The sequence below is a fragment of the Pelecanus crispus genome, chromosome 12, assembly GCF_030463565.1.
Source record: "Pelecanus crispus isolate bPelCri1 chromosome 12, bPelCri1.pri, whole genome shotgun sequence".
In the NCBI taxonomy this organism is placed as follows: Eukaryota; Metazoa; Chordata; class Aves; order Pelecaniformes; family Pelecanidae; genus Pelecanus; species Pelecanus crispus.
In genome coordinates this window covers 4,481,734-4,507,438 of record NC_134654.1, presented here as the reverse complement: position 1 = coordinate 4,507,438, position 25,705 = coordinate 4,481,734, and the positions used below count along the sequence as shown (strand labels likewise).

The following is a 25,705-nucleotide window of genomic DNA, read 5'->3' as shown; positions in this document are numbered from 1 at the left end:
TGCAGCCATATGTTAGCATTCATTGTGTCTTTGAGTCTTAATTATTTCTGAGAAATGCTTGCCTTGTCATTCTTTGCCATTTCTGCGAATGACTTTTTGCCACCTCCTCTGTCATTTAGGAGAGCATGTCCTTTAGGGTCTCTTGTTTTGCTTTTCTTATGCTAAAAAAAAAAAAAAGTCAACTGGAAAAAATCATATCTTCATTGGCTGGGAGCTGATCCTGGCTTTTTGCAGAGAGAGGCAAGAATTCCATTCCAGAGTCACTGCAGCCCTCTTTGCAGGCAGTGAAAAATTGTCAGCTTGCTGGCAAGCAACAAGAAAAATTGTCTATTGGGGGAAAAAAAAAAAAAATTAGCTGTAGGGCAAGGATGAACTTAAAGGCCCTGCCCGGCTTGGTACTTAAACAGGCACAAATTTAAGTATATGAGTAGTCCCAGTGGCTTCGGTGAGATGTGCTTGGCCACTGCATAGAGTGCAGAACTAAACTAAAATGAGAGTAAACCAGATGACTCCCAAATGGCATATGTGCTTAATGCTCTAAATGTGATTTTAAAATAGTAGTCTTTGCATCCCCAGAAACATGTTTCACAGTGAAAGCAGTCCTGTAACGTTGCCTGTATAATTCCGGCTCCTCCAGTAATTACGTTGTTTATCTAAATAAAATTCATCCAGATGAAGTCTGTAACTTTGAGTTACTATCCTTAATGTTCTAAAACATAGGGATTTTTCAATGTTGCTTCCAAAGAACTGCTGCATTTCATTTCAGAGGTGACTAGTGGAGTCTTGTTACTGTTTGAAGAGTTGAGCTAGGTTTTATTTACAAACTTCATTAAGATTCTTCTACTGAAATCTGTTTGCATGGAGCAGCCTTCTCTTTAAGGATAAGAATATTTTACAAGTGAAAAGATAATTCCTTGGAATCCTAGCAGCTCTGTAAGAGCAAGGAAAGACTTGGACACACTGACACTGTATATACTATTGATTACATGCCTTTGATTATTTGACAGCAAATTTGTGTGGTTTAATATTTCTAAAGACTTAGATCCTTCTGCGCTGTTGCATTACTATTTCTTCTAGGTCTTACAGGGCAGGTTTGAAACCAACACTCTAAATGTTTTCTTACAGCCAAAGAAGCCAAAGGCCCCTGACAATCCTTTTCATGGCATTGTTTCCAAGTGCTTTGAGCCTCACCTCTACGTCTATATCGAGTCCCAGGACAAGTGAGTAACCAGCATGCTCTTTTGGGTTTGTTTCTTTTGAATGTGTATTACGGTTGCATTGTACTAGGTTCTGTACTCAAGCTGCAGAAAATTAATTTCTTGAGTCTGCTTTCTGATTTCATCAGGAACGGTACTCATGGTTCAAGAAAGTTCGAATGAGTGGGACCTTTGCTTGGGCAAAAATGAGTGTTCAGAGGCTGTGGATGTTGGTTTCATCTGTAATTGCAAAGGCCTGCAGGAATGATGCCCACTGCCTTTCTGCGGAAGAGGCTTAGCGTTTCTGAAATTGCTTCTGTTGCCTCTGCAATTCCCACTGCAGACATATGCCTTTCTTTCATCTCATGTCTTCCACAAATAGTAGGTTTGCTTTTTCTGTAAAATACATATGTGGCTTCGTGGCAGAGGAGTTTCAAGATTTGCTTTATAGAAATAAGTTATTTGAGATCCTTAGATGAAAGCTGCTGTAGATGAGCTGGCTGCAAGATAACATTATCATCGCTCACAGATTGGGGCTTTGGCAGAGGCTTTAATCCCTAGAACCCTTCTTCATCTTTCTCTTTGACTTGCAGCAAAATAACTTGAAGGAAAGGAGCTTTCAGCTTAGAGCTCTGAGAATTTTTTAGAGCTCTCACCACACTTTCTTGTGCACCTCGATTCACACCAGGGTTTAAATAACATCTCTGTAAAAACTGCAGTGCCAAATGGGAGAGGAGATAGTTGGAAAAGGGTTAATACAGTCTTTTAGTGCAGGTTAGTGGCTGGAAAGGAGAAAGAGGTGCCCGCCTCATGTAACTCATCTCTCTATGCCCTTCTATCTTCCAAGGACTTACACATGAGAGAGTGCGTAACTCGAGGCTCGTAGTGTCCTCATTTTGTCCAAACTCCAAGATAGCCATTTTGAAAAAGGTTTCCCGTGTCCGATCAACCTTTTATGCTTAAAATAAATAAATAAAACCTTGCACAATGGACTGTCATGCTGGGCTTAGGTTCCACTCTGCACTATAACAAAGGGAAACAGATATTTCCCCCTGTGCACTCAGCCAGCTGAGCACTAACTTGTTTGAATATTTCTTCCCTTCTCACTGGGGGCCATTTTAATCCCCATTTTGGTAATTCTACCCCACTGCACTCCTAGCCCTTTCAGTTGCTTTTTTTTTTTCCCCTTTTCCTTTACAATTCTGAGATGTTTTATATTAGCTTTATAGCCACAGGCTGCAAGGAGTTCAAAGAAAAACTGCCACAGTATTCCCTACGCTGCCCCTGTCTGCCAAAAACTGCTTTCCTTTATGATTTTCTCTCTTCTTCCCCCTTTGATTGAACTTTTGAGGAATCTGTTGCTGATGTCTGAAAATGAGTTGCTTAGATAATTAATTGTATGTTTGGGCTCTGAATGGTGAGAGTAGTGTGACAGTTTTGTTCATTGTTGCCTTAAGTCTGTGGCAGAAAGCAGCCTGGACCTTTTCCGCTGAAAAATTGTTTCCATACCCATTCAAAGAAACACAGTGCCAAAATCTGTAGCAATTTAAGAGGAGACACCTGAAAGAAAGACTTTAAAGATGCTGCTCTCTCCACCCTTAGCTGCAGTGTAAATATCAGATTTCTTAACAGCAAAGCAGATTTCATTTCTGCCCCCTTGGGATAGTGTCTTTAGCTCTTTGGGGTCTGTTGGAGCAACGGGAGCGTACACGTGTGAGCTAAGCATTTCCGATGGAGTAAAGGAAGAGCTCTGTCAGGTCTGCAGTGTTGAGAGTCTGCAGAGCCATGGTTAAGTGTGCTAAAATGCACGTGTGCGTTCAGATTGTTCGGAAAACTGGCACTTTCTCTTTGCGGTGGGTGTTTGCGGCCTCATGAGCAAAGCCAAAATACCCAGTCCATGGAAAGTATCCTACAAGTGGTCCAGGTGTCTGAATGCCATTGCCCTTCCCCAGTGCCCAACAGATACCAACTGTTCCCATCACTGAACAGACTGACTTGCTAAGCACTGCGTTCTTCTCTCAGCTGCTGGGTTGCCGTCTAGTTCCTCTCGTGATTGCCAGAGATGCAGAAAAAAACACTGAACAGGTTGAGTGAAAGAAAAAAGGCAGAGGAATATAGGAATGAAAGGATTTAAGAACCAAAATAAAATTCTCTTTATAAGATTTAATTTCATATTTTCTCTTGGAGAGTTCTTGCTCCCAATAAGTATGCTGCTGTTAGGAAATACCACATCTGCGCTACTAGAGAATTTGCTTTGAGCTTTTTTGCAGGGTCTATTTAGAGAAAATGTTCATTTTCTGTAGCTCTCCTACCTTCTTCGTGTTTCATCTCCCAGTAGCTTTTTCTGCCAAATTCCTTGTGCTCCCACTGTACCACACAAAGGTTGTTAGCCTTCATATTGTATTGGGGCCAACTGAGACCAATGTGAAAGTCTGATTGACATCAGCCGAGGTGTGCATTAATAATATATTAGTTCCCTTAGTGTACAATATCCTGATGTTTTGCTTGTATCAATCTCACGCTGAGGTAAGAGCAGTCCTCATGGCCTGCCTTTGATGGGCAGTTTGTCCAGGTTAGGATCAGAGCAAGCACGAAGCTCTAGCGCTGCTCTCCCAGCTATTTTGGACAGCTGCATTTGCTCATGCATCCCAGTTGACAAGACCTTGGGGGACCGGGAAAATGTAGATACATTTCACTTTGCCTCGGAGAAGAGGAGAACATGTGGAGTAAGCATAAAGAAACAAAAGCCATTGACATTCCTCACTGTGTCTTGAGACTGAGAGAATGAAAAAAAAAAAAAAGTGGCTGGTGAATGCTAAGAAAGCTCCACTTTGTTGCCCAGATGGAATAAAGCGCAGATGCAGAGGTGGAAATGCAGCTGTTTAATTTAGAGGGACTTTTGACAAGGAGCAAGCCACGTCTGCTTTACTTGAGAACCTGAAGGAATGCTGCAGCTTGCAGCACGTGTGAGCCCTCCTGCAGCAGCCATCTGTTTGGCTCTCCTACAGCTACGGGGGGAGGTATATTTTGCTTCACTGTGGTCCACTACAATCAATGCTTCGGTTCAGCGTTCAATTCCTCGTGCCAGCGTAGAGATTTATCACATCAGTTGAGCAGCCTGATGTTTTTACCGTTCTTGTAGCAAAGCCGAGGAACTGTGTGTGTATGTGGAATCAGAGCTATGTAGAGTACTCAAAGCAGCAAGCAATAAGCATGAAAAAAGGGGCTACTTGCCTTTGCAATAGCCTATGAGCCTAGCTTAAGCCAAAGAGCCTTGCTTCATGATTTAAAGCCCTGATATTGCAAGCATATTTCTGTAGATTAGTTTGGCCCAGTGGATGGTCCACTGTAGGAGCTCATCCGTTTTGGTGCAGCAGTCTAAGTTTATCAGGGAAGAGCCAGGTCACCTTTTCCACTTGTGCAGCATTTTGAATTCTTTGGTAAAGTGGAATCAGAGTGGTTTTTCTCTTTCACAAGATTAATAGAAAGGAAGGACAGAAACTGGGGAGAAGTTTTTGTTGTTGGCGGGTTTTTTCGCCTTTCATTGGCAGAGGTAAGTGAGAATGTGCTGAAGTCTCAGCCGCTGTGCTGGCGGTAAGGCTGTACCCATCCCAGGAGACCCTAGTGCAGTCTCCTTGCACGAACTCTTGTGTTGTGCTGGGTGCCCTGTGAGCTGGCCTAAGATTAGGAGAATATTTGAAGTTGAAACTCTTTGACAGGCTTTTAAAGAAAAGTTCTCATTTCCATGGACAGCATTGCAATTCTGTTAAATAAGTCTGTTCCTGAAAAATAATAATACATTAACTGTAAAGTAATGACTTTTTTTTTTTTTCTTTTTAAAGCTAGTTCAATTTCTTGTGGGAGTTACAGTTCAGGTTCGTTCTTCTGCCATTCTCCTTTGAAGAATTTGGGTTTCTACTTAGGTACCCTGGATCGTGGCATGGCACAGCTGTAACACCCTCAGCAGTGAGAGGGTTGAAGGCTGTGCTGTGGGAAGGGGAGAGCTGGGGCAAGTGGAAGTGGGAGTATAAAACCAGGAACTTCACAACTCCGTTTGGTCAGCGGAGTGCCACTCATTCATCTGAAAGGTCTCTATATTCCTCAAAAGCCAAACGTCCTTGTGGAAGTTTGAGTGTATTTGTGTGTCTGGGGGAGGTTTATTGCTGTAATTGAGCTTGTCTGGCGAAGGTTGCTCCGCTTAGCTGAGCTCCGGTGTCAGGAGGGCTGGTCTTTGTTCCTGATGCGGATGTGCTGTCTCTGGAGGAGCAGGACCAGAGGAACTCCCCAAGATCAGAAGACTTCTTTGGTCCTGTATTGATGATTCTGGCCCTCCGCCACGCTAAAAAGCCTTTTTGTCATGATGTGAAAGGGTGGAGTGAAGTTTATTGTTGCCTAAAGACCAGAGTATTTGAGTAAGGACCAGGTTATAATGAATCACTGGAGACAATAGGAGGGCTTTTTGTGCTTTTAAAAAGAGTTTAAGTAGGAAGCGCACTTTGCGCTCATGCTAAATAAAACTTATTTAAAGGATGTGTGAAGTTGTGCAAAACCAGGTGGTATCCAAATGGGACCAAGAAATGGGGAATGGCATGCCATTTTGAGCACATCCCTTTAAAAGCCATATTCCCCCAGGTCTGCTCCGGAGGCCACTGATATGGGAAGCCCGACTGTTACTTTTGCCAGTGTCAGGAATGAAACTTGAGCATATGCTTTATGCACTTGCATCAAATGTGCTGAACCCAGTCCTGGCAGACTTGCGAGCTTTTATATGTGACTGGAGAACAGATTGAAGCTGCCACTAAAAGTCTTTGAGTACGAAAGGTCGTTACTTATCGGTCCAGTCTGCATTATTGTATGAGGTTTGGGCTGAGAGGGTGGAGATAAGAAAGGGCTGGAATACCTAACTGCTAAAATCTGAATGCATTCGCTGGTGTCACAAGACAGGGCATCTGGTTTTAAGCATTATTTTCTCTCTTCCCTCCATTTCCTCCCCCAACCTACTAAATACCTTTCTCTTGTTCCCCTGCATCAGAAATCTCGGCGAACTGATTGACAGGTTTGTGGCTGACTTCAAGGCTCAAGGTCCCCCCAAACCCAACATGGACGAAGGAGGAGCTGTCCTGCCCAGCTGTGCCGACCTCTTTGTATACTACAAGAAGTGCATGGTGCAGTGCTCCCAGCTCAGCACAGGCGAGCCAATGATAGCCCTCACCACCATATTCCAGAAGTACCTTCGGGAATACGCCTGGAAAATTCTGTCTGGAAACCTGCCCAAGTGAGTTTTGCTTCCCAAATGCTGCAGCGCTGTCTGCTGAGACATTCCAGTGAGGAGCAGATGCTTTGTAAAGATAATAAATACATACTTGTGAACACTTAGGTTTCGCTGTCAAAGAAACCACGTAATGGCGATATGACTACATTTATTTCACAATTTTCTCAAAAGTTTGGTTCGTTGCACTGAGAAACAGCAAGAGACCGAATGGACAGTCACAGCGTTCTTTTTCTTTTAAGGGCCTCTGGAGGATAGCTTCATATTTGGCTTTGATTAGCAGTCAGATTTACAGTTTCTTGAAGTTCCTTTTGAAATGCCAGCCCAAGTCTCTTCAGAGAGGTCTGGCTTTCAGAATTGCATTTCCCCTGCCACTTGGGTAACAAAGTCATACTGTGATTTTTAGCTGCCTTAGCTCATCATTATATATATAATAATTTATAATGAAGGTGGTTTATTTGTGTGATGCTAAAGTGCTTATCTGTAACTCCCTTTGCTCTGTAACATTTTATATATGTATGAATAAAATATGTAGATGTAAATCCAGTGAAAATAAAGGAAATCATTATGGGTTTACCGCAATATGGGTAAGTGTACAGGCTAAAGGAGCTCCTTCAGATATTGCCAACCTTAACTACAGATAATTTTGTGTGCTATTTACCATCTTCAGTTTGTTTCCCTTGTAAACCTGGGAGCAGCAGAATGAATTTCTGAAACCAGTAAAATCTTTTACAGATGGAAGGGGAGAGGGTTACATCCAGACAAGTGGAAAGATAAATTTAATGTGCATTCTCCATCAGACCTCAGTTGCATTCTTTACACGCATTTTTTTGTGTGCTCCATTTTTGCTGTCCAAGATAAATATCACTGTCCTATTTTTTTTTTTAATGGATTTGGATTATAAAGAGTTGAGAGGTAGGGAATTTCCTGAGTCTAAACTGTTCTGAGTCTTTCTTTGTTGATACACAGCCGTTAATCACTGGAAGACGGTGGAAAGAAGCAACATCTTCTGTAATTTACTGTGTTGCTATCACCAGTTTTTAAAACAGGTTACCAAAATTTCAAATGCATATTGACATCTGTTTAGTACTGAGAAGATAAATATGACAAGCTGCCTGATAGTTGCTGAGATTTTTCTGTAATCTTTAATTAGATTTTGAGTAACTGGCAGCGAAGGTGAAGCTAGCTGGGGAAAGCTGTGTTCCACTTGCATCCTAATCTACCATGTTGTGAATGAGCAAATTGTCCTTTGCCTGAAGACCTGATATCAAGTTCTGTTTGTCTTTCTGAAAGGTATTTCTTAACCAAAATAGCAGTTGTGGGTTTGGTGTAGAACGACACTGACCAGTGACGTACAGGACATTGGACTTTGTGGTCATACGGGCTTTTTATGGCATTGAAATCTAGTAGTAGTTTTGCATTGTGTGTGTCTGTACACCTGAAAGCCTTACAGGTTTTGTTTTGGTTTTTTTTTTTCCCCAGGACAACTAGCAGCAGTGGTGGGCTCACCATCACTAGTTTGCTGAAAGAAAAGGAAGGCTCTGAAGTGGCTAAGTTTACTTTAGAAGAGCTCTGCCTCATTTGCAGCATCCTTAGTACTGCAGAGTACTGCTTGGCAACCACCCAGCAGGTGAGCTTTCCTCTACAGCACCTCTGAGAAGGCACCCAGCAGCAGCCCCTCTTCTGTCACAAGATGCTGTGCTGCTCCCCCTTCAGGGGTCGGCTGCTGTGGAGACTGGAAAAGTCAGGAGTACTAAAATATCCATAGTAGGGTCTGCTCCACATAGCATCCCGTTGATTATAGAGTTCTACGTTATTAAATCTACATTTCAAAGCAATAAAAGTATTGATTTTGCTGGTTTTACCTGAGAAAACTCATTTGCTTGTAATCCTGCTTTGCAGCAGCAGTTTTGGATGCTATCCTTTTATGCTTGTTACATAATTTGTTTTGGAGTGGGAAGCAAATTTTTCATAAAAAAAATATTCTTCTCATGGTTCATGATCTCCCTTTTATAAAAACAAGAAAAACAGTAATTCAGAATAGGTTTGGGAAGATGCTTGCATGAAATATCGGGGCACGGTGGAGTGAGGAGAGAAGGTATTTATGCTGATATGCTTTGCAGCCACAGTGCCCCTTACATTCAGGTGCTTTCAAAATGCCGTAGGTTAGGAGATGAGCTGTGATGTTTGGCCGTATCAAGGCCTCTCCACCAGTCAAACTGGCAATTTTCCTCCTCTGCAGTTTGGGCACAGACAGGGTGTTGGAAAACATTTAGCAGGGCAGGTGCCACGGTGTTAAGCTAGTACATTAGCGTGTCATGCTAGAGTTACATACGTGACCTTGGAGTTACTACTTTGAGGATGCAGTGCCACCACAGCCCGTCCTGGCAGATCAAGATGTCTAGGGTGTCCGACAAGGAGAGATTTCTGTTGTTCACAGGCTGAGTTTTGGATATAATCTGGGCACAGATTAGGTTTTAAGCAGCTGACTTTTCCAGGACATAAGTTTTCAAGACTGGTCATTTCAAGTAAGAAATCTGATCTTTCTGTTGCTTGTTTTGTTTCCTAACAGTTGGAAGAGAAACTCAAAGAAAAAGTGGATGCAAGTCTAGTGGAGAGAATCAACCTGACGGGAGAGATGGACACTTTCAGCATGTATGTTCAGCAGATGCATCCTCCCAGAATATATCAAACATCCTAGTTTGTCAGCCAGATGGTGCTGGAGTAATACAAGCCCAAGATCCCAGTGTCGTAGGGCCCAGCCAGCAGCAGGACCCACCCAGATACGCAGCCTAGGCATAGGCATTTCCCTGGTGAAGGCATGGTCATCCTTTGGCTAGTCCAAGAGCAGCAGTAGTACAGACTTCAGATGTAGTTGTTCCCCATCGTCCTAGCCAAAGGAACAAGAGCACTGGAAAGGGGAAAGGAAATAGTGAGTTTCCATTTGAAACATCGTTTGCATCTTGGCAGCTCTGTGAGGTGGCTGTTACATTTCAAGAAAGGAAGCTATTTCGGTACATTCCTTCCTGCTTTAACTTCCCACTGTTAATCAGCAGCCTTGTCAGTATGATCAAACCCCATTTCAGATGACATAAAAGACTGATCCAATCTTATATTTGGGGATTATAATTGAGAGAAGATTATCATTCATTTAAATAATTTTTCATGTAACAATGCTAAAAATACTCCCCTCTAACATCCTCTCCTCTCCACCACTGACAAACAGATTGAGTATTTTTTGAGAGAAGGAAATTGAGGCAAAAAAATAATTGTTTTGCCTCACAAAGAAAACCTTGGCAAAGCTGGGAAAATAATCCCTATCACCAGCTCCCCTTCTCCGTAAAACTTAAGATTCAGCCCAGATAGCAGTAAGATTTTTTTCAGAAGACTTCCTTCCTGTGATTCCTCCTCTCTTCCTCCAGTGGGCGGGATCCCACTGAATCTCCATCCAGGTATTTCACATGGTCTCGGGCTCCATTCCAGGCTGCAGAGACTCCCTTCCCTTTAGATATTTCTGAGATCTTTTTACGAGTGAATCCCTGACCGAAAGCTGGGGTCACTGTGTCCGCTAAGCCAAAGCAAGCAGGGTAGCTGGGGAATAGAAATAAAATATGCCATGCAATGGGATTTTCTTAACGTGGACAAGTCAAGGGCGAGTTTTGCGTTTTCTCGTGACCTGTCCGGCAGGAGTCAGCTACCTTGCGTCGCTGCTCAGTTTCCATGGCAGCTGCCTCGCAAGGTGGTTGGTCATAGGTGGCCAATATGATGTGTTTTGGAAATTGTTTAAATGTATAGTTCACATTTGCTGGTTTGGACAGCTTTAAAGTTAAACTGACAGGCCTGATGTATCTTGTAACAAAGGCTTTTTAATTGACTTTCAGCCTGTTCCAGTATAGTGCTTTGTCCAGTCTTCTGTCAGTGTAAGTCATAGTTATAAACCTCTCTTAGGCGTTTGCTTATTCAACATCAAACAAGTTGTTTCTTCTGGGATTTGATGTCTTGTTAGGCATGGTCATAAAGAAAGTGATAAAACGGTGCTGCTTACACACCCTGGAAAGTGTTTCCTCCTCCGCAGAAAGGAGAGTGCAAACCCACCCCAAATGTGTATAAAGCGATCAACTTGGCGGGGCAGAGTTGCCCCTGGGTGGCTAAGCATTTTCTTTAGGAAATATGGGAAAGAGAATGAGCTCTTGTTGAAACTCAACAGAAGGAAAATTATTGTCGTGTAGATCCAGAAATCCGTGATTCCCACCCCCCCTGCCCTACTGAGCCCTTGTGAGATTATGGGCAGCATTCAGAGACCTCTTGAAGGTCTGAAGTGTTGAGCTTACCAGGCTCTCTTAGAACCATACTGCTCATTTATGGCCTCGGCTTCCCCGTCTGCCAGCTTCTGTGTATCTGCAGGGATTGTACGGGCATTCAGTAACTGCCCCGAAGTACTGTTACGTGCTGCCTGGGGCAAAGGTTTGAAGTGGCTTCTAGCAGAACCAGGATCCAAACCCTCTTGGTGTGTCGTGATGTTTTGTGTTTGCAACACGCTTCTTGCTGCACCATTACCCCTCTATAGCAGGTGTATTTATTTTGAAGTGTAGATGAATAGGTTTCTCTCCCTATTTGCAATCTTGTGGTTTTCAGGCAAGAACCTGTACTTGGTGACCCAGCTTCAGACAGACTCCTGACGTGTGGAGACTCGTGATGAAGTCACTTTCCTCCCACTGAGAGAGTTGTGTTTCATTTTGGTGCTAAACCACAGCTCTTTCCTACAAGTCACTGCCAGCGGGCGCGCTGCAGGAGTCAGCTGTGCCCAAGAGATGGTTATTTCAGTCCGGCTCCCATGGCATCGCTTGAGCTGGTGGTATCCCCCAAGGGAGTAAATCCTGCAGTGCCCAGCAGAAGCAGAGGCACCAGCAGAAACGGTCACAGGCTTTTTTTATCCCAATGCAAGTTTCAGATCATGTAACTTGAAGCCAGCGGTCACTTCATCTCCCATATTAATTTTTCCAACTAATTTTGGATGAGTTTGCCTTTACAAACAAATTAATTGCTCTGAAGGAACGGTCTTTTACTTGGCATCCTGTTCCAGTCTTTATGTGCTACAACTCTAGGAAAGGGAATAGACAACCTCTGTGGGCTGCGGTGAAGAACAACACCCAGATCCCAGCAGCAGTTATGAGTGGGTGATCATAGAATCATAGAACGCTTTGGGTTGGAAGGGACCTTTAGAGGTCATCTAGCCCAACCCCCTGCCGTGAGCAGGGACAGCTTTAACCAGATCAGGTTGCTCAGAGCCCCATCCAACCTGACCTGCAATGTTGCCAGGGATGGGGCCTCTACCACCTCTCTGGGCAACCTGTGCCAGTGCTTGACCACCCACATTGTAAAAAATTTCTTTGATGATACCGTATCTTGATGAGGACACTTAAAAACATTTTGAAGAGTGAACTCCGGGGTAGTACCCAGAACTGCACAAAGAAGACGAGGGGGAGGAAAGATGGTTTGAGGAAGCACTGGTCAGATTTCTTACAGATCTGTGATTCCCATCTGTGCTAGCATCGTGAGAAAGAGCAAAAGTAAAATACAGTTCTTATGTATGTAATCCCGAAGTTGTAAACAGGCATCTGTGGCAGATTTAAAGTTTACACTGTTCTTAAAAACTGTACTTACTTAGCGAAACACAGTGCCTTACTACTTCTAGCAGTAGTTGTCTGTAACGCGAGTACTGGGTTACAAGCCCTTGAGGGTGGTCCCAGTTGCCGCACTGTTTCTCGGCTGTTTTAGGAACAGTTGCACCTTTATGCACATCGTAATATGGTGGCATCACATATGTCTTCAAGTAATATCACACTGTTTAATAAAAAAAAAAAGGGGGGGGGGGGGAGGGAAATGTTTGACTAATGTGTCCTTTAGTCTGGTATATGTCTCTGAGAAACTCAAACAATGGATGGCAGCAATCCTAGACATAGTGTAAATAAGACATCTGCCTTGATCTTCTCAAATGGGAGACACATTCGGAACTCATACAGATGTACTTTTTTAAAATCCTTTTTGCAAGTTTCTGTGAGTAGTAGAATATTGACTGTGAATAAGTGGAGAGATGATAAAATGTTAGGTTTATGCAGACTGGATTAAATTTGAAGCCGAATCCCAGTCTGGGCTCGGTACTCAGGGGTTTCTCCTCTTCCTGATGGGTGGGCTGGGGGGTTACTCCATCTGACACCTTTGATCTTCAGCCCCTTCTATGTGTCAAAACAGAGAAAGGTCAACTATAAATATGTCCTCTCTACACTAAAGCCCGCTGTGTAGCTCCACAATGAAGAGCATGCAGAACTTCCCGGCTTCTTTTAAGTACAAGTTTTAGCCATGTGTATTCACAGCATAATGTTACCGTCAGCTAGTAGATGATTTTCCTCCTTTCGCAGTCAAATATGCCAGTTCTGGCGCTGTGTTGCTGAGTCCTATTCTAAAATTCGTGCTTGATCTTTTTTGCAGTGTGATCTCCAACAGCATACAGCTGTTAGTGCAGGACCTGGATGCAGCCTGTGACCCTGCCCTGACTGCTATGAGCAAGGTAGGGCATGGATTTGTTTTGGGAAGAGGTAGTCTTAAGATCCATGTGGAGTTCTTGTTTGCTTTGATTGCTTGATTTCGTTATTGACATATCCTTTTACGCTGCCCTGAGACTTAGCCATATATTGATTTCTTCTTGCTGCTTAGAGCAGCAATTGCTGTAGTTATAAATATATCCTTTGCTCAAAAACCTCCTATCGTTCAGATTAGAGCTTTCGTTCTTTTGCAGCACGTTGAAACACATGGATAATAAAATACTTTCTGTAAGTATCTGAAGCTTTCTCTTTCCACTCCTAATGCCAGTGAGAGTCTTTAAAATTGGGAAAACTTTTGTTAGCATAAAATTTCAAATACACCTTCTCGTTTGCTGTTCTCTTTGTGTTCTTTGACAAGGAGTTTTACTAGCCTGCTTGTTTGTGGCTGTTAAATGGAGGTACTCAGAGGGTAATATGGAATTGAGATTGAGCCCTATTGCTTCTGTGATCCTCTCAAGGACATATGGAGCCATTCCTAGAGAGGCCCATGTGATTAGTGCTTAAGGATTTTGTTGCAGTTACACTGCTGGCTTTTATACGTTTGAAATGCAGAGCTGTGTTTTCTTGCCAAAGTATTGTGAAAACCCAGACTGCTTTAGACAGAGGTGAAGACAACAAAAGTGGATTGAACTATTTTTTTAATTAGAAATATTAAACATAGAGCTCCATTTTTGTAGGATCAACACACTGTCTCACTGCCATGAATTTTAATAGCTTTCTGCTTTATGATGTATTCCAGCTGTAACTAGCCCCGCCACCCCCGGCTAATATTTGAAGTGGAATGCAGCTGGTAATAGAGCTTGTACGTGTTCCAAATGAAAAGAGGATTTTTTTTGCCCAGTAAAATAACGCCTTTAGGAAGGGCTCAGCACTTCAGGTGTTGTGTGTGTGACATGACAGTTCCTTAGATCTCCCTCTGAACCTACATAGCGTAGTAGTATTTGACTCGCTTAGCTCTGACTGTTTGTACCCAAGTAAACCACAACCTTGAGAAAGCAGCAGCTGGTAGGCCATTTATTTTTGTCTTTGGAACACTGGTAAAATGCAGCGCATGTGATGGGACTGATGATATATAAACAAGCTAAGTGTTATGAAATTAGCTAAATAAATACTTGTCACTTGTGCACACATTCCGCTATTTGCATCAGACAGAGTTGCTTTTATGTGATTTTTTTTACTAGACCTGGGTTTGGTGCAAGAGTTTTTTTTCCTTCACCTTCCTCCTCCCTTTCCTTCAGGGCTGGGTTATTACCCTGACAGTAGAATAAGAAATGCATATGGTTATTTAAACGCAGAGTTAGTATTTGGACGTGTAAAATTTAAAGGAATAAAGACTGTGTGCCTGATCCATTCCAATTTTCCTGTACTGGGAAGGCATGTCTATCTCAAGACCCCTACTCCATTAGGGCTTTTCCTTTGTTTAGCTGCTTTTCATGTACTTCACTCTGGTGTCCTCCAAGATTTAACATTCCCAGTCCTTTGTTGGAGTCTGACTTCTTTTTTTCTTGCAAAAATGTTCGGTAACTATAGAGGTAAATTAAGAAATACTTAAACCTCTAAACCCACTTTGGCTGCAGGCCACTTTGAGAGATTTAACACAGAAAATGGCATTGTGAATATTGCTTTCAGCTGGGAATGGTGCTCAGTTTCCTTGATTCTTTACCTTGTGTGTTCTGGAAGAAATGGTAAATGACGAGAAGGCCCAATATTACAAAATTTGTAGGTGATAATCTTTACTCAAACTTTACAGCAGGTGTAGAATGATTAAACACAGTTGTAGGATGGGGAGCTGGGATGTGAGGTGGGAGAGGAATTTGCCCTAAACCCCTGTTGTTATTTTCTGGATAACAAAGTGCTGTGAATGTGTGGTACTGATCTGTAGCAGGCGCTTAAATTGCCTAGTGTGCTTTATTTTTAATTGTTAGGATGAGGGAACTGCTAATCTGCGTGGGATATTTTTTCCCCAATTAAATTTATGGATTGCACTGGATAAGGTTTGATTTACCTGCTGGATTAAGAATTAAGCATCGATTTATATGTAAAACTGTGCTTGTAAGTGGGGCTGGGGGACATTTTAGTGACTCATGTCGATTGCTTGCTGGTTTTTTATATTTTGCTAAAACCTTTTGGCACAGCTGCAGTTTCCTACCTCTTTACAACCAAGTGGACAACAGCAAGCACTTGAACACAGAGCTCTACTAATCTCTCCGATACATACAGGGAAAGCCCCAAGAGCAGAGCATTCAGAGCAGCCAGCTGCTAATTAAAAGTCAGCATGAGTGCGTTTGAACCGTCAAACAAGGTGCAGCATGCAACAGCGCAAACCAAAACTTGTGTCAGAAAACAAGGGAGGCAGTTTCAAAGGCAGCAATATCTGCCGCCTGCAGCACCCACTGGCTTTCCTCTCCCCTCCCACCTTTTCCCACATCAGCAACACAAGGTCAAGGGAGAAGGTGCTGGCCCGGCGGTTACGGCTGCTCCCTGTGCCCAGTCCAGCCTGTAACGATAAGCCGGCAGTGGGATGCTGCTGAGTGCAGGGAGGCTTCAAGACCGATTCATCCTCCCTTAAATCACAGAGCAGCCCCTTTTGCTAGAGACCCGCGTCAGTGCTGGACGTGGAGGAGGCACCTGGCGGTTCCTGGTTTGGCCCTGCCACCCCGCTCCTGGCTCCCTGGGGACACAGGGACATGTGGGGACATGAGGACTGACAACCAGGCAGACCCAGGAGTGCTCTTGAGCCTCTGCTATGCCCAGAAGGTAGGGCGTCTCTTTTACGTACCAAACCACCCCAGTTTTGCTCAGGGTTTTCTCTTTTCTCCTCTCCTTTTTAAGAAAGCACCCTAAAATCTTGAGGGTCCTGTGGTTTTTGTTGTAAAACCCATCGTTGAAGGTAGCCCCAGGTTTTCAAACCCGGGTCCTGCCCTTGCAGGCGGCCGCGTCGCCCCGTGTCCCTGCGGCGTGCAGGTGCCTTTCGGCTGCTGCCGGGGTGTCCCGTGCGCTGGGCCGGTGAGTGCGAGGCCTCACTGCTGTTGTCCTTTGGGCTCATTTTCAGCTTGTGTATGTAAACTATGTGGATATCCCAAGAAAAACATAGGACGAGGGAAAAAGATGAATAAATTTAAAATGACAGGAACAAAGCTTTACCAGAAGACTTGGGCTCATATTTCTTTTGATGACTTTTCAGTATGTGTACTATGTCTTTCATTGCAGCTACTGAGGTTTTTTTTGGGTGAAACACACCCCCTCACACACACAAAGGGCTATTTTTACTGTTCATGCTTTAAAGGTTTGGTTGTAAAGTATTGCTTTTGGAATGAAGACCGACAAAATGAAAAAGCTACTGTTTTATTGTTGTTGCAATAATTCAACTCGGCAGTCCCTTCCCGCTTTCTGGCTGTTCCCGCTATGTGAGGATGGTCTGTTCGTTGAGGATCGCTGTCTGTTGAGAAGGGCCAATGCTGGGAATGTGTGAGTCCGTCAGGGAGACAGGCACAAAGTATTTTCTTTGGATATGACGAGTACTGTGAGGAGTAGAAAAGCAGTTGTGTCTTGAGCGATCTTCCAAATGAAAATAAGATGGAATGAAAACCTGTAGAGCAGGTGCTGAGAGAGATATCCCTGCTAGCTACCCGGGTGGTGTGAGATGAGCACGTTGGGGTTTTCTTTGTTTGGTTTAAATAAAGACAGCTTTGGTAGGACACGTGTAGACTCTCTCAGACACTGTGGTTTTGCAGAGAATTTGGCTTCTTTTCCCCATTAAGTCACTTAGGCTGCATGTTGTTTGGATGGAATTGAATCAGCTGGGTTGCAGTGGACAAAGTAACTGTAATTAAATTAAAACTAGGAATAAACCAAAAAAACTTTACATGCAGAATCCAGAACTTGAGAAAACAAGAAAACAAGGACAAACCTTCCCTCAAAAGAAAAGCCCATCTTCTGCATGTGCCCTGTTTCCTGATTTTTGTATCCATTTTCCTCCTGTTTTATCCCCAGCATAAGGAACAGCATCTCCAAACGGTTGGTGCGCATTGCAGAGTGCGTAGTCTCTGAACAGTAGCAGAGCTAAGAGCACTTTTCTGGATGCTCATGTTCCTCAGTGAGACTTTGTTATATACATGGATGCTTGGTCAGGCCTTACCCAATTACCTCTTTTTTTCACGTGACTTGTACTGTGTACTCCCTGTGTACTGCAAACAAGGCTTAGAGAAAGTCAAGGGAGTCGCACATCTGGCTCACAGGGGCTATTCTGTTGCATTTCTGCTGACGGTAAATGAAAACAAAATGGGAGGTTGAGTAATTCATCTTGTTTTGTATTTTTTTTTTTATGTGTGTGTTTGGGATGAGCTGAAGCTGGCATCCTAGCTTGTACACCAGAAGTGTTTTCAGTGTGAGCTACGCTGGTGTAGAGTGCTTTGGACTTTTAAGACTGTTTCTACCTCTTCCATCTATCTGTCATCAGTCTCACCAGTATTAAAGTCTTGGCTGCCATACAGGAATCCAGACTTTGCAAGCTTGCAGATATTTTCTCAAATGCCTGTAATCAGGATTTATATGGGCACTTCATCCCGGCAAACTGGAAACTGTTAAATATTAAGGCAGCCTGGCGTGCTCCAAAAGCCTTTTTAATCCTAGTGGTTCCCATTTGTGTAGGTTACCGGTCACAATCTCTCTCTGCTCTGGTGCAAAAAGGGCCATTCTGGGTTTTCTTTGTATCTTGTTGTGGAAGGGTTTTGCTTAATCAGTATAGTGACGAAGAACTTGACCTTGGTGGCGAATTGCAGAAGCAATCTCTTGATGATTCCTTAGAGATCTTTTGGCAGGAAGTTTGTACAGTTTTCCTTACCTATTGCTTGAATCCTAATGAGTTAAACAGTCTTTTTGGTTGTTTTTTCCCCTTTGTGCAGATGCAGTGGCAGAACGTAGAACATGTTGGCGACCAGAGTCCTTATGTCACCTCAGTGATTCTCCACATTAAACAGAACGTCCCCATCATCCGTGACAATCTGGCCTCCACGAGAAAGTATTTCACTCAGTTCTGTATAAAATTTGCAAAGTAAGTTACCAATGTGGCACAGAGTTTCTCGGGGTCTCTGGTTCTCACTCCTCTGTTTGTACGTGATGGTCTGTTTGCCTTTAGTGTGCAGCGCCAGCGGCACTCGGTGTCTGGGTGAAGACCCTCTCCATCCCAGGAGGGCACAGAGGGAGGTGGAATAGGGCAGCAAACACCAGCAGCTGCTGGCAAGGTTAAAAGATACTTTGATTTCTTGTCTCAAGTTTCCTGCTGCGGCAGATTTTCTCAGACGTTTGTATTGATTAGTTCCTTTTCACGTGCCTAAACCATCCCATAAAATACTGTGATGATCGCTGTCCACTGTTTGCCAAGTACAGAAGGTTTGGGAGTTGGACGTCTAAAAACGGCTTTGAATGTCTGAATGCAGACACAACTCTTGCTATGGGAACCTACTTTCCTTCTAGTGATAAGAGGCTGCGGTGCTTCCAGGTACTGAGAAATTTGGTGCATCATTTGCCTCAAAATAACTTTTATAATAGCTATAGCACTGTAAGGAGGGCATGTGTGATGAGTATATTCTACCTTCACAGCTACTTTTCTGTGCACAAATAGTTCCATAAGGGAGGGGAAATACACATTCAGATTTAGGGGGATATGATGAGCATCTTCCTGGCAAGTCACTTAATGTGGGACAGCATGAAAGAACTGGAAGGTGAGACACAAATTCCCCTTGCCTCTGGATTCAGGGTTGAGGGTGCAGCTCTCCAGCATCTCTTGGACATCCCAACTTTGAAGCTATGTTTCTGAAACAAAAATTCAGTTCTTTGTGAAGATACTTTGAACTCTTCCCTGCTTGCCTGTGGCCAGCTGAGCTTTGCATGCCAATGCCCCAAGAAAAACCCTCAGGAGGACTCTGCCAGTTATAGCTGCTGCTTTTGGTGTTGCATGTGACTGTGCTGGTAGACTTGGGAGCGGTACCATGCATATCATGTGTCACTCTAAAATACCTTAACGTTTCATTCATCTGTAGTAAGCTAATCATCCTGAAATAAACTGTATGGCCTGGCAGTTACTGTGTGGGTTTGCGACCAGAGCTTCAGGTCCTGCTTCATCAGGGAAGGATGCAGCAGGCTCTCCCGAGAACCATTAGCTTTCGCAGCAGGGACGCTGGCCTGAGAGTTTCATCTCAGGGTACTCATTAGTTTGCATTAAGGAGCAGTTACTGATAAGTCATATTATGACGTTGCCCATAATCACTGTTTGAAATGCTGTCTCAGTGAAAATTTATTACACTTCAGCGTTCTGTGTGGTTACGCTTGAATTTTATATCGCTAACATGGTGATAAATAAAAATCTCCATTTACTCAGCTGTTCACAGCACACTCTTAATACCTCAGCTTAGCTGCCTCCCTTTTAACTTTATTGCTAAGCACATACCAAGTAAACTCCGGATAAAATACCCAGCTCTCACATTTGAGAAAAGTTCACATCTAAGCTGAGTGCCTTCGTCACAGCTTGTTCCATAGTAGAGCGCAGAGACCTGCAAAACTACCGCTCCACTTCAAAACCGTTTTCACACAACTACAGCTCTGATCTGCAGCACATTAAACTTAGGACACAGTCCTGAATTCACTGCGCCGTGAGTCAGGTGTAGAACTGAAAATTTGGTTCCTGAAGCTTGTTTTTGCTGGACTGTATTTAGAGTCCTTCCGTACAACTTGGTTTTAAGGAGAACTAGCCCAGTGGTAAGGGTGGACTGACCTACTTAAAATGCTTATGACATTTAAATGCATGCAAACATTTGTATTTTTGAAGCTCTGAATTCTTACGGAATATGCTGACCTGCCTAATATAAATACCTGGTCTTTTGTGTGCTCCACAATGCTGAAAATCCTTTTAACAGGCATTGTGCTTCTCCGTATGTTAATGCCTGTGTCTTTTTGAACTGCCAGCCACTTCTCAGCTCTAATGGATTGTATAAAGCACTCGTGTTGAGTTACAGGACCACAGGGGAGAAGGCATCTAAAGTCACTAAATTTAAAACCAAGGGATCTGAGCCAAGTCTGGAAGAAGAAAAATGGCCATCAGAAATTGCATCAATCCTCTAACTTAATTTGTCATTTTTGCTTTGTTTTGACCAATATGCAACCCTCACTCCCTTGAAATAGTGAGAAGCAGCCGGCTTTCCAGGAGGCACTCGCAGGCAGGGTGAGGGGCTCTGTTCTCACTGCACCTCGGTCCTTATCCTTTGAAACCAAAAACCGCAGCGGTGAAGCCGTGGCTGCTACGCTGGGATGTGTTTGGGAAGTCTGTGACCTGACCTCAATGAGGAAGAGATTAGAACAGAGAGACAGGGAAAACAAACAGCTCTCCCCCTCGCCAGAAAAGTGCCGTGTCCATCACGAACAGTCAAGCGTGGCGGGTAACGGCAGCAGGCATCCTCCCAGTTGCTCCAGCCTTCGCATCGTGCTTTTAGTGAGAGGAGTTAGGTGGAAGAAGATTGTGATGAGGAGGCTCCTGGAGGTTTTGAAGCAGTGGCTGAGCTAAGCCTGGGCGAGCCTGCAAGGGCTGGCCACCGCCTCAGAGGGTGGCATAAAGGAAAACCCTTCTCAGCTGCAGTGACTCAGTGACACCAGGATGCTTTGAATGATGTCCTGTAGTAGCTCATCTCCTGTCAGACAGACAGACTGTGGTTGCATCTCTGTCTGCCTTGCTTAGCAAGGCATTGTGTTTGATGCATCATCGGTGCAGGGGATTAGGAAAACACAGGCTTTGGCAGAGCCACTCCCGTTGGATGGGCGCCTCTCAGATGCTGTGGTTTCTGTGCTTTAGGTTCCTAATCTGTCTTGCGCTGCTTTATTTTTACACTGGGGACTTGTCTGCTTCTATGGAGGGTTTGCTGGATTCAGTTTTATAGCTAAAACTGTACATGAATTCTGGCATCCAGTCTAGCTCTGTGGATGTGCAGGGAGTAAAAGCGTTTAGAGTACAAAACCGCGTGCAGAGCATTACCATTGAATACGCACATATTATTCACATCAGGATCGCCTGCTGTATGCTAAGAGAGCCAAGCGTTGAGTCCAGCCTAGGCAAGAGACTCAAGTGGATTTTTCATTTAAGTGCAATTGCTCTTGATCGTCTCTGCTAGTCCAGAAAAAAAAAAAGAGAAAAATACCAGAGCAGCCCTTGGATCTTACGGTTTGTCTTGTCTGTCCTGCTGGAGTTGAGAAGCTGTTTCCAATAAGGCAGCATGAAATAACAGGCATGTGAGGATGGAAGGTTGCTTTACTCTTCTGCATTGATTGTGGGTGGCCATCCTAAGGGGCCTGGGAATTGTTTCATGCAAGACAGAATGCTGTCTATGGGAGATCATGTGGTTATATAGAGAAGAAGATTTAAAAAAAGAGGGGAGGGGGTCCTTTGGCTGCCGGTCTGCCACCCTGCAGAAAGAAAGGCTTGCCCTGTTCCTCATACACAACGTGAGCTCCGTGCCTGACCTTGCAGAGGGAGGGAGAGTTGGACCTACGTGCAAGATCAAAAGTACAATTAATCTCTTGCACTCTTCTGCTTGTAGCAAGCTGCTGCATCCAGAGCTGCTACCGAATGATCATTTTATAGGATCACCTAAGCTCCAGCTGTGCTTGGCACTCTCTAATTGCCCTCTGGAATTAGTTATACACCTGAAAAATGGACTTCTAAAACAGATAAGTTACATCTCTGCTGTAATGCTTTTGTGCAACAGGAGACAGCGCTTGTTTTCCTCCTCTTACTTATATTTTGTTGCCAAGGTTGTTTCTCTGGTGGCCAAATTCAAAGCTGTTTGGGGCAGCCCAGTAGCTGGTTCTCAATAGTAGTTTGAAGTTGTTCTCCTTGACGCCTCTCCAGGAAAAGATGATTCACTGACAGAGGTCGTGGCCGTGGCCGAGGGAAGGGGAAGGGAAGGAGCCTTCACTTGGAAGGACTCTTCCTTGAACCATTTCTTTCTATTTGCTCAGCAGCTTGGCATGCTCTGTGCCTAAGTTATGCTTTTGTCATATTTCCATGAGAAAGGGCGAAAAATAAATGTCCTGACTTGGAAAACAGGTGGCAGGACAAACAAGATGCTGTCCATGCTCCTTGCTTCATGGGAAGGAAACAAATGGCTTGACAGATGCAAAGGGGAAACCACACTGAATTTAGATCATCACTGTAAACGGCGCCTCGTTCCAAAAGGACAGAAAACAGACCGACGTACATGAACTTAGGACAGAGCCGTTAAAATCTAAGACCTGCCACCAGGTCATGGACAAGGTCCTGGAAACATGCCCTTTATAGGCATTCAGCCAACGTGTGAAAGAATAAGAGTACATTAAGAACAAGGCAGCAAAAGGAAGAGTATGAGTGGCGCGGTCCTGACAGATGGAGTTTGTGTTGGTCACGCTGGCCCCTCTCCTTGCATTCAGCTCCTGAGTTTTCCTGGTGCTGCACCTTGGTAGAGTAGGTGGGGCAGGAGCTTGTCTTGCAGGTGCTCAGCCAGTGCTTTTGCTAGAACGGAGCATCTGCTTCCTCACTGAAGAATTGAAACTACCACAAAGTCTAAAATCAAGAAGCAAAAAGCTAAAACCAGAGCTGATGCTCTGGAGTACATTGTCCAAGGTGGCAAATATTGGGCTTCCATCCTTGCCAAATTCTCCCGGGTTAAGTGTATGTGCCTTAGTCATTTTTCTGAGTCTGAAGTCCACGTTAGTAAAATAGGGTAACAGTGTTTTCCTTTTCACAAAACTTTTTCTTGTCTTGATTGTGTTGGCCAGAAGCTTTCTGGAAGAGTGCCTTTCTATGTGAGTGTCCAGGGCACAGCAGACCTCCAGCCTTGGCTGGACTTCAAGTTCAGTGTGTAATATGCATGTTATGGAATTACTTGTATGCAGTAAAATGTAGGTTCTGGATACAATCAAGATACTTCCACTCCGTGAATAGCTATGCTAATCCTGGCATGTTGCTGTTTTTATTACGTACAACAGTTTGTTTGCTTGTTCTTGGCCTTGTACTGTAATATTTCATATATAGTTTGTAGCAATTTATTTACATAGAGTATGTGTGCAACTTCTCAATTAACTTAGAGATCAGTACGGATTAAAGCAAAAGAATTGTACCTAGGGTTGGTTTGCTTGTTATTTGGTATACTTAACGTGGCTGGAGTCAGCTTGAGAACCAGGCACTTACAGTGTCTTTGTGGAAAGCCATCCTGGTTTGGTTTTGCATGCTTTGTTATCACAGAAGACTGTATGACTCCAAATACTCACATGTAATTGTGTCATTTTCTTTCTCTTCTCTGCAGCTCCTTCATTCCCAAGTTCATTAACCATCTCTTCAAGTGCAAACCTATTAGCATGGTGGGCGCAGAACAGGTAAGAAAAAGTAATTGCATTGGCTGTAATATTTCATCACTTTTGGGTTCAAGAAGTTGAAGCAGTTTTTGTTAAAAAGGGGCAGAGAGCTGAGTTCCGTGTCCTGAACTCTGGTACAGGTGGGGCAACGGGAATACATGCTGGTACAGGGCAGAGTGGAAGCAGGTTTATAGTGATCCTGCCGCAGTTGGACCTGTCCTGGGCACCTTCCCAAGCAGGGGAGCTCTCGCTTTGCCAGCCAAAGTAACAGCAGCACAGGAACAACAAGCTTCTTGCGCACCTCTCTAAGGTGTCGTGATGAGATTGTCTTCCGTGTGCTCATGCAAAGGAAAGAATGTTGCTCGTGGCAGAAACTATTGCAAGAAGCTCCCATGTCCTTCTCGGAAAGACTTGTTTTTCTGTCCCGTCCTTTTCACAAAATAGGTCATCGCTCAATCTCCCTCTGCTGCTACTGTGCCTCCTCCTGGGGTTAAACTCAAGACTATTGCTTTTCTGCTCCGAAGAGCTGGGGCATGGTCAACCCGTAGTTGACAACAGGAAAAACTTTACCAAAAAGCCAACCTCCCCAACCCAAAACCCCAGGTGTCCAGGCAGTTTCTCAGCTCAGGTAGTTTAAACACTGAGACTTTTTTTTTTTTTTTTGCAATCTTTGAACATAAACCACACACAGTGCTTGGTCTCACATGACAACGTGTATGCCAAGAGCAGGTTGGTTCCTACGCATTCCCCGCATGGGCCCAGTGACGGCGGTGCTCGGTGCCACATGCCCGCGGTGATGGCATGCCTAAAGACAGGACAGTTTCTTTCCTGCATAAATACCTTCCACGCCTCGCTTCCTCAGGCATTGCAAACAGACATCACAACACTGCTGCGTGGTGGGGGAGAGCTGTCTCCACCTCTGTGACTCAGTATCTGAGATCCAGGGAAGTGGCGACCCATCACCTGGGGCTCAGGACTCCCCAGCTTTCTCCCAAGAACCTGCCTCCCTGTTGCGCTTCGAGAGCTGTAGATACTGCAAGATGGTGAGACGTCATCTCGGGGAAGAAAGGACGCTGAATTATTGCCACTTGTATTAACGTACACATTTCTGTTGAAATGCTGCCCCTTGACAGGAGCCCCTGCCCCCACGTTGCACATGGGCGGGCAGCGCAGGGCGTTTATTACCTTGAGACCGTGGGTACAGCTGCAGGGCTGTGACACCCCATCTCCCACCCCTGCCTGTGGGCTGGGACCCCGCTACTCTGCAAGGGTGAGGTTTGGATGAGGCAGGCTTTCAGCTGTCCCCTGCACATACAGCTGCTCCCCTGTGGGCTGAGTTTAAAAAAAAAAAAAAAAAAAGGCAAAATCATCCCTAATGGGACTGCTGTGAACTTCAAATCAGTGCCTTAAAAGCTTGTTGGGTTTTAGCATCAAAGATGGGTTCTGAGCAGTGTGTCTGTGCAAAATGAAACAGGACCTTTACATCAAAACCTCCCTCTTCCTTAATGGAAAGCAAACGAGTGAAGCATGGATCGTGCTCCTCTTGTGCGATGAGCAATAACCTGAGAGTGATTAAACGAAGTCTTTTTTTAAATAAGTGTCTAAAGTGATTAACCGGTTGCCAGCAGTGGGCTTGTGTCTAATGTTAAAAGGTTTTAATATTACTGTATTGGAATAACAGGCCCAATTTGGTTCTTTAAAGCAGACCGGGAAGGTTTTTATTAGCCCGATTCACAGTGAATATATCTCATTATAAGTGGGACATACCTTCCTGGGGTTAGATGTACAGAGGTCTTCAGAAGCTGGTCTCCTCTGTCTCTGCAGCACGTAGGTCCTCAGTTGCCGTAGCATCTTTTGAGCACCCCCCTGGTCACCCACTAGCATTTTTCCACACCGGTTTCTCTCCCCTGGTGCAAATGTTGCTGTGGAATATGCTTTCCCGGCCTTCCCGGTCCTAAACACAGCTTTTCCTGCTGTTTGCTAATAATCACGTTTGAAATCTGGACACTAGGGCAGTATTTACAGAGGGATTCAGAGTGGGGAACGAGACCGATGGGGTTTCACTTTCTGTGGGTTTGTGTCTCTGACTTAACAGCAATTCTCCAATTTGGCAGTGAGTTAGCAATGCTGGGGACCTGGAATGGATAACGGGGGGAAGTAGGGTGAGGGGACGGAGCCTGCGAGTGCTGCGTCTGTGGGAAAGGCTGCAGAGTGTGCAAAACTCCTGTTAGACGTGAGAGGGTTTATGTGGGAAAGATGTG

General features: G+C 44.2%; 1 protein-coding gene across 1 annotated transcript in view; it reads left to right on the top strand.

Annotated features, from left to right (window-relative positions):
- The window catches only part of VPS53 (VPS53 subunit of GARP complex), a 66,600-nt gene that overhangs the window by 35,432 nt on the left and 5,463 nt on the right, over window positions 1-25,705 (top strand). The window contains exons 13-19 of the mRNA XM_075719500.1: window positions 1,126-1,220; window positions 6,229-6,471; window positions 7,948-8,095; window positions 9,038-9,120; window positions 12,955-13,033; window positions 17,972-18,120; window positions 23,396-23,465. Coding sequence (XP_075575615.1) covers window positions 1,126-1,220; window positions 6,229-6,471; window positions 7,948-8,095; window positions 9,038-9,120; window positions 12,955-13,033; window positions 17,972-18,120; window positions 23,396-23,465 — 867 coding nt within the window. The remainder of the gene's footprint in view (window positions 1-1,125; window positions 1,221-6,228; window positions 6,472-7,947; window positions 8,096-9,037; window positions 9,121-12,954; window positions 13,034-17,971; window positions 18,121-23,395; window positions 23,466-25,705) is intronic.